This window comes from Leguminivora glycinivorella, chromosome Z (assembly GCF_023078275.1).
Source record: "Leguminivora glycinivorella isolate SPB_JAAS2020 chromosome Z, LegGlyc_1.1, whole genome shotgun sequence".
Lineage (NCBI taxonomy): Eukaryota > Metazoa > Arthropoda > Insecta > Lepidoptera > Tortricidae > Leguminivora > Leguminivora glycinivorella.
In genome coordinates this window covers 7045956-7054567 of record NC_062998.1, presented here as the reverse complement: position 1 = coordinate 7054567, position 8612 = coordinate 7045956, and the positions used below count along the sequence as shown (strand labels likewise).

General features: G+C 40.9%; 1 protein-coding gene across 1 annotated transcript in view; it reads right to left on the bottom strand.

The window, feature by feature from the left end:
* The window catches only part of LOC125241531 (serine/arginine repetitive matrix protein 2), a 212827-nt gene continuing 204215 nt past the window's right edge, over positions 1-8612 (bottom strand). The window contains exons 10-11 of the mRNA XM_048150058.1: positions 1887-2013; positions 1-1422 (exon numbers count right to left, since the gene is read on the bottom strand). Of these exons, the coding sequence (XP_048006015.1) occupies positions 215-1422; positions 1887-2013 (1335 nt within the window). The 3' untranslated portion in view covers positions 1-214. The remainder of the gene's footprint in view (positions 1423-1886; positions 2014-8612) is intronic.

Here is an 8612-nt window from a genome sequence, read left to right as displayed (position 1 = left end):
GCTCTTTGGGGCAGTGTATTAATTCTGCACGTCATCACCGTTTCCTATGAATATATACTTATGTATTTTATGTTAAGATCGCACCAATAGCCAAATCAGTAATTGGGATATGTGAGACATAATAGGTTTATTTATTATTTTGGCAGATAACCCTTAACTAATATGGATGTAGTAAGAAATCTTATATCTATTTACTCAACTCGAAGACGTCGCTTTACATAGGTGTTGAAAGCTGATGCTTTGAACGGTCGACGCCGACGTCTATAGTCGTCACTTTCCCGTCGACCGGCGTGGTGGCTTCCACGTCAGTGTCCGGCATGACTATGCACATAAACGTCTTCCCACTGGTAGCGTCTCTGGGGTAAAAAGTCATCGGAATGAACCTATCGCTCGTGCCGTCCACGTACGCCGCTAACCTAGAATACACTTCAGGGAAGTGCTTCTTCAAAGTCACTCCACGTTTCTCTAGTTCTAGAAGAATATTGTTGAAACAAATCTCTCGGAATTTGTGAGCGGTTGCTGCGTTCTTCTCTCCGGCGACTTCTAACTTCGATGTCAGAATGAGGGTCTCTCTGTCCTCCGGCGCAGTTTTACTGTCCCTTCTGTATCTCCTGCGATTCTGTTCTTGGATAGAAGCGGTGACGGATTTGCTGAGACGGAGCTTCGCGCAGCGCGACACCATCTGACGTTCCCACTTAACGGCGCCTTTAGTCGGAACCTCGCTAATAATACAAACGGCCACATATAATATCACTCGGGTCTCGGGGTTGTACGCTTTGCACAACCTCCCCACTTCCGTGTAAAGTTCGACGCCCATCTCGTTCGGCTGAAGCGCCGTCCACTTGACGAACTCCGGCTCGGTGAGGTACTGGTAGCCGTGGGTGACGAACTTCTCGGCGGCGTCGGTGCTCGTGAAGAACACCTTGACGACGCCGCGGCCCTGCGCCAGGTATCCTTTGTGACCGGCGTTGCTAATTTGGTTGCGGGAGTCCTCGTCCTCCTTGGCCGCCGATATGATCTGCCTGCACAGCGCGCTCGCTCGCGAGTGTAAACACAGTTTTCTATGCTTCTCCCAATGCGCTCTCCGGCACTCTTTAGAGCAGTACATGGTGGAGCAGTTGTGGCAAGTTTTGTAGTGTCGTTTTGCGTCAGCTAAAGGTGCCTTGGAGCCGCATTTGGGGTATTTGCACTTGACGACGGGTTCCTCGGCGCTGTTCTCCGTGAGTATGGAGGCGAGCGAGGCGCGCGAGTCGTGGTGCGCGGACTGTAGGTCGGCGGCGGCGGGCCGCTGCGCGTCGAGACTGGTGCGCCGGTCCAGCGACGCGCTGGGGCACGCGAAGGGCTCACTCCTGCGCCGAGGCTCGCCCATCGCCGAACGCGAACGCACATGCATCGCTGCGGGGGTATCAACTGAATTCTTGCCTGAAATCACATGGCACTCATAAGTCGACATCTACGTTTTATTCAATATAACAATTTTATGAGATGGTCGTGATCTTTGGACTCAGAACCATTTAAATAGTAACATGTACCGGGCGTTGGCATACTAAACATTCCGTGCGGTGAATGCGAAACCGTTTTTCCTGCCTACCTTTAGGCTTAATATTAAAGTAACTGGTTAAGCATTTCCCTATGGTGTAAAGTGAGGTCATTGCTCATCGATGCTAGTGCTTTAAAAACAGAATACGCATCAACTATTCATAATACAGCTCACTTTCAAGAGCACTCTCACTTTACCCCACAAGTACGCCAACAGAAAAACAACAACTAACTACGGGGCATCGAAGCCAGGGTACAGTCACATGCGGCGGTCCAGGTACGGCTATAAATGTGTGTGGATGAAATAAGTAAGAATTGGAACGGTGGGACTTACATATCGTTCCTACCTGGTCGGTCGGGCTCTGGGCTGGGGTCTGTCAGGGAGCTGGGGTCCTCGCTCGGAGTACTGAGGAAGCGAGAGGCTGGGGAGACACTACTATGCCCGCTGCTTGCTAGCTGCTCGTAGCGGGGACTCTGAAACGTTGGACGAGCGATTAAACACTTAATTCATGTCACAATTCCTTATAAATACTAGATTACTCGTGCGAGTGATAATTTCAACCTATGTACTGGCATCTGCCGCGATTGTATATCACTTTCTCTTTCATATGAATTTTAACATAAAATATTTGTTTAAGTATATCGAACTCTAATAGGTGTCAACCATAGAACTGCCGTAAATGGTTGCGTATGCGGTTAGGCCTAGTATGCATAGAAAAGTTTCGCAGTCGCTTTTGCAGGTCGAGATTGAATCGTAATTAAATCACAGCATTTATCATATATTTCATGTTATCAACTAAGGCACAGCGGGACAATTGAGGTCTTTTCAAAAGGACTTATTTCTATAAGTCAACAGAGGTTATTTTTATCTATGTCTTCCTAGAGAAATAACCCTTGTTGACTTATAGAAATAAGTCCTTTTGAAAAGACACTCCTCAATTCTCGACTGGAGGCGATTCTCGACATTATTAAACAGTGTCCACCGCCGGTTATATATGGTAGGCGTGTTCAGTGGTTTGTTTAACTTATCGGGTTTCACCAGTAAACCCTCGCGGTATATAAGCGATTTGACCGACCGGTCTGGCGTAGTCGTTAGTGACCCTGCCTGCTACGCCGCGTCGCCGCGGTCCCGGGTTCGAATCCCGGTAAGGGCATTTATTTGTGTGATGAGCACAGATATTTGTTCCTGAGTCATGGATGTTTTCTATGTATATATTTAAATACTATATATATCGTTGTCCGAGTACCCACAACACAAGCCCTCTTTAGCTTACCGTGGGCCTCAGTCAACCTGTGTATGAATGTCCTATAATAAGATCATACCATCCCATACATTAAAATGCGACCGCCTAAGAACGCGCATACACTACACCACACATAGATGGCGCCACACAGATAAAAATAATAACAATCTGTGTTGAAAAAATCATTGCTCTATCTTCAAAAACCAGGGAGGAAATAGTCGAGAGCGTTTGTATGGAGAATTGACCCCTACCGTATCGTCTTAAAAAAGTTTTACGGAAAAACCATAATCGACAGTAGTCCGACAAAGTGGGACGTTTTACTAAACACTCACATATTTAGGATTAAGTACTTTAGTTATAAGATGCTTGTTTCTTTTTTAATATATGTGTACCATATTGCAATACCCTGTAGGGTATCATGTTGCTATGTAACTATTGTACCTAGTGAAAGATCTGTACACCAACATGAGAGCAATAAAAATTCTATTCTATTCTATTCTATTCTAAAAGTTATCTGTTACCCATAGATATAATTACACTCAACATGAAACTTTGAATATTACCCAATCATACACAATTTACCGGTATCGATATAAAAGTTATGATTGGTCATTAAAAGTTTTGATTGGCGAAAATAAAATTCTATCATGTCAAACGTCTTGCACGGCATTTTAAATGTACTGGTAAAGACGCCCAGGGTAAGTAGCCGAATAGCACAAACGCACACGAAACGCTCACGAAACAAAACGCTCATGAAACGAAACGCTCGTAGATATCTATCTCTATCGCTCTTGCGACAGAGCGTTTCGCGGCGTTTAGTTTTCGTTTCGCGTCGCAGAAATGCCATTCGGCTACGGCACCTGGAGTTCTCCAAACGGTTACCATGACCCCCCACCCCCTTCTATCTAGGTGGGGAACGACCCGCTTTAGATGTTTGTCATTATCGGGGACGCGTGCATTGGATTGGTTCGTATCATTGTACCTAGCATCAGCAGCTGGTCCATACAAGCAGATTCCCAACGGCTTGCCTAAAATTGATTACTAGTAAAGCATCTAATGTTAAGGTAGGTTTCTTTTTGCTCAATGTTGCCTAGCAGAAATTTTCACCAGCCGCCACTAGTACCTAGTCTAGTAAGATCTGCGGGCGTAGTACACTAGTGTGATAAACTTTATCGCATCGGCGCGTCCCTATCGCACTTACAAATGCTGCGAAAAAGACGGCCTGGCGTTATATCGTTTATCACGCGACCGTGCTTGCCAGCCTGTACACCAACATAAGTGCAATAAATAAATATATATATTGGGGACACCTTACACAGATCAACTTAGCCCCAAACTAAGCAAAAGCAGATTCTATTATATTCTAATGTATCAATAAAAGTTAGATAAGACAAATTTGGACGTCATCGTGAATTCCACGATCTATTCAGGCGTTTTAGCAAGGCGGGTATCAAAAGACATCCAGTCCAGCAATTCAATAGGTAAGTACTAAGTACGTTGAGGGGCAATATAATTTATGCTGGGCTTTAGACGGTTTCCTTGAATTTCTATTTTATTTCTATTCAGAATCACGAGCTCTTTCAATCCTAAACGAGAAGTGCCCTAAGGATTTTATTTCCATTCCGTTACCATTCGTTGTAGTAGGTCTTGCATGGCGGTTACGGAATAGGAAATTTCAATAAAGGTACATTTTCCCCTAATAACTAATAGGAGGATAAGTAAGATGTAGGTGTTTAAATTTTCAGTTGTACAGTTGATCGAATCAAGGTTTGATGAAATGAACATCGATATATTCATCGGTCAATATCAGAAAGGGTCAATCCGCGGCAAGAGTAACATGAGTCACGTTTTTAGGGCGTTCCATTTATTCACGACTAGCTTTTGCCCGCGGCTTCGCTCGCGTTAGAAAGAGACAAAAAGTTGCCTATGTCACTCTCCATCCCTTCAACTATCTCCACTAAAAAATCACGTCAGTTCGTCGCTCCGTTTTACCGTGAAAGACGGACAAACAAACAGACACACACACTTTCCCATTTATAATATTAGTATGGATGCAAGTTCAAGTGCTACTTTCCCGATATATGCATAGATCCTTTGATTTGCAGCTGTAGTTACAATAAACAATCAATGAAGTCGTGACTCACGTTACTTTTACGTGGATTTACCCGAAAGCTCTAAAACATTGAGTAACTTGTTAGGTAGGCGGGTGGAACGACATCAAAGGCAGCTGTTTGCAACGTTACTTCACTTTTGTTTTACTTGCTGCTCGAAGGAACTTTAATTAAGTGTTTCCTGAAGAACTGTTCACAGTGCGAAGTTTAAAACAGTAAGAGAAAACACGGTCTAATTAAGTCAGTAATAATTTTTAAGAACCGCTGCTTTTGGGGTTCTGGTGAAATGTGTATTTTTTTAAACTGCTTTTAATGTAAATATTTGATTATTTGATGGGAATACAAATGAGTATACGATACGTATACCGTTCAGGTTTGAGGAGTCTCCTCAATTTCTCATGAATCCGATATCCAATTATAAGAAATCGAGCTTGACAAAATTTGTCTTGAAAACTCAATATGCTTAACAAACATAACAAAAAGAACAAATCTCCTAATATGAGCTATGCATCGCTGAGGAGTTCCGTTCTGATCATCATCAAAAGTTCAACTTCATCAAATGTCACTATTGTTCATGTAAGTACTTTTCAAAATCGGTCCAGAACTGAGGGAGATATCGAATAACAAACATTTAAGGGCATTTCTCAGGAGGCGCGTTTTTACGTGTCCGGGGCAAAAAACGTCAGAACGGACTGTTATAAAAATCTGAATTAATTCAGGCATAATCTTTAGTCTCTGTTAATTTGCAAAACAAAAAATCATAACTCAAGATGGAGTTGTTGATCGCAGTTGATATCTAGATATTCACGTATAAGGTGTTAGTTAACCTATCATATTTTCTATATAAAAATAATATGTTAGCTAAACTCATCGAGTAAAGACAAATTTACGATGTGTCCCGGGCTAGTGACTGATTTCGGTGTAATTTGTTAAACATGACAGTACTCTTACAAATTAATAGATCAGGGACGTAGTAGCACAAATATAGTTAGTTTTAGCTATGTTTTAACCATTCAGTGTAGAGGAGATGAAGTACCGTTTTATAAAGGGGACTTTTTGAAGGTTTCTCAGTCGTTCGCAGGGTGTGGTCCCATGTTTTTTAAGATTCGGTGGATCAATTTACTCCCACAGTTTAGGTCAATTTGTCGTTATGTAAGGTACTAATAAATCCTTGAAAGTATATTATTACGTCATTATGACATCTCCTCTGTATCATGCATGCTATTGCAGTTATCTCCAAAAAAGCTATAAAATTTGATATCAGTGGAGTTGATTTCCGTGGTTTCGGTGGATTTTTTGACCACCGATATCAAAAAAGTGACCACCGACTTCGATTGCCACGTTGTAAACTGATTAAATGTCCATTATTTTCTAATATTTCATACTTAAATAGTAGGATATACCTTGTAAAAACATAGAACTATGTTTCTAAGCAAATTAAGCCACTCTATGGATACAAAATTCTCTACTGGATAATGACTAGCATATTACCATGTTAAATTTAGTAAAATTGCGCGATTATGAGCCTTTTTACATGACCTGTCATCGAATTAAAATTAAAAATATCAATACATTGAATAATAAGTTACATATTAAGTTGAAATGTGGAATAATGTATAAAAAATTGAATTCGGTGGCGCAAATTGATTACAGTGCCCATACATAATTTCGGTGATTTTAAAATGTCAGATTTCTTACAAACTATAAGGTTCTAATGGAGGCATTCACCACCAATATTTTTTATATTTAGGCTAAATTTTAGTAAATTGACTGACATATCAATAAAGTAGTAAATAAAAATCAGCACCGAAATCAGGCACCGAACGTCATCCCTGAGAACCGCCCTTAAAAACACCGTGAAATCCGAGCAGCAAGTAACTTATATCTAAACTCTCAAGGACCTAAAAGTAGACAGGAGGGTAGGTAGATCCCAGTGGCGGAGCGTCGATACAACTCGATTCCCAACGGGTTACCTAAAATTCTTCAGTATCTGTAGAAGTCCTTACAAAACAGATCCTGAAAACACCTCCGGCTTAACCAACGAAAATTTTCACGCCACGCCACGCCACGCCACGCCACGCATCCGCTATCTATAGGTGGTCAGAAGCGGTTCTATTGTAAGCCACTGTTTGAACTATCTGCATACTGTGACATTTTCTTATTAAGATCACTTTTGCTGCCTAGCTCGGACCTAGTTTATTTCGCCCGCAGGTAAAAGATAATCCAAAGCGACTTATGATGAATATTCTGAGTAGAAAAGTATTTCTTATTTAAGCTTGAAGTACAAGAAAATATTTCTTTTACTTATTTCATCTGTTTGCTAAAAGGTTTTCTGTTACATTGTATTTTAGAACTTCGTGCAATCAACAAATAGATGATGGAAAACTAAATGAAGTTGACAAGTTTTTCATGTAAGGTAGGTACAGCGTGGCAAATCTCGACAGAATGGTCCATTGGGTTTATTAACAATTCGTCGAATCAAGTTTTAACATAAATAACTGCTTAATAAAGGCTATAAAGGGAAGCACAAAGCCGTTACGGAAAGCTCAAATTGATGAAGGTACATCGGGGCAAAACTCGACTGGGGGGCAATTGTAACTGATCCATTTTTTCCATTATTACACTAAGTATGTTTTCTACATGTATCCACTGAACACGCCTACCATATATAACCGGTGGACACTCTATTTAATAATGAAAACATTGTAATAACATGGAAAAAATGGACCAGTTACATTTGTCCCCCGTCGAGATTTGCCCCGCTGTACCTTACCTAGCCGTTGGATTGTAGCCTAAGTATAGTTAAATTAGTTAAGAGTCAATTACGTAATGTGTGTTTCGAACTCCAATTATTAGGAACTAGCTTTTGCACGCGGCTTCGCTCGTGTCAAATTCGAAAATTGCGCAATACAAACGTTCACTCCCCATTTTCGGAAATTGGGAGGTTCGAATGAGACAAAAAGTAGCCTATGTCACTCTCCATCCCTTTAACTATCTCCACTTAAAAATATCACGTAAACTCTTCTGCAAACAATCAGACACTTCCCCTTTTTAGGGTTCCGTAGTCAACTAGGAACCCTTATAGTTTCGCCATGTCTGTCTGTCCGTCCGTCCGTCCGTCCGCGGATAATCTCAGTAACCGTTAGCACTAGAAAGCTGAAATTTGGTACCAATATGTATATCAATCACGCCAACAAAGTGCAAAAATAAAAAATGGAAAAAAATGTTTTATTAGGGTATCAGCCCCCACTTTACATATAGCCCCCTATATGTAAAGTGGGGGCTGATATTTTTTTTCATTCCAACCCCAACGTGTGATATATTTTTGGATAGGTATTTAAAAATGAATAAGGGTTTACTAATATCGTTTTTTGATAATATTAATATTTTCGGAAATAATCGCTCCTAAAGGAAAAAAAGTGCGTCCCGGGGCCCCCTCTAACTTTTGAACCATAAATTTAAAAAATATGAAAAAAATCACAAAAATAGAACTTTATAAAGACTTTCTAGGAAAATTGTTTTGAACTTGATAGGTTCAGTAGTTTTTGAGAAAAATACGGAAAACTACGGAACCCTACACTGAGCGTGGCCCGACACGCTCTTGGCCGGTTTATAATAGTAGTATAGTATGGAAGTAAGGATTCTAGGAGACAGAGTAAAATATCAAAAAAACCTATGAACTCCTATGAATTCTTCTTCTTTTAATCGTGTTACCCTC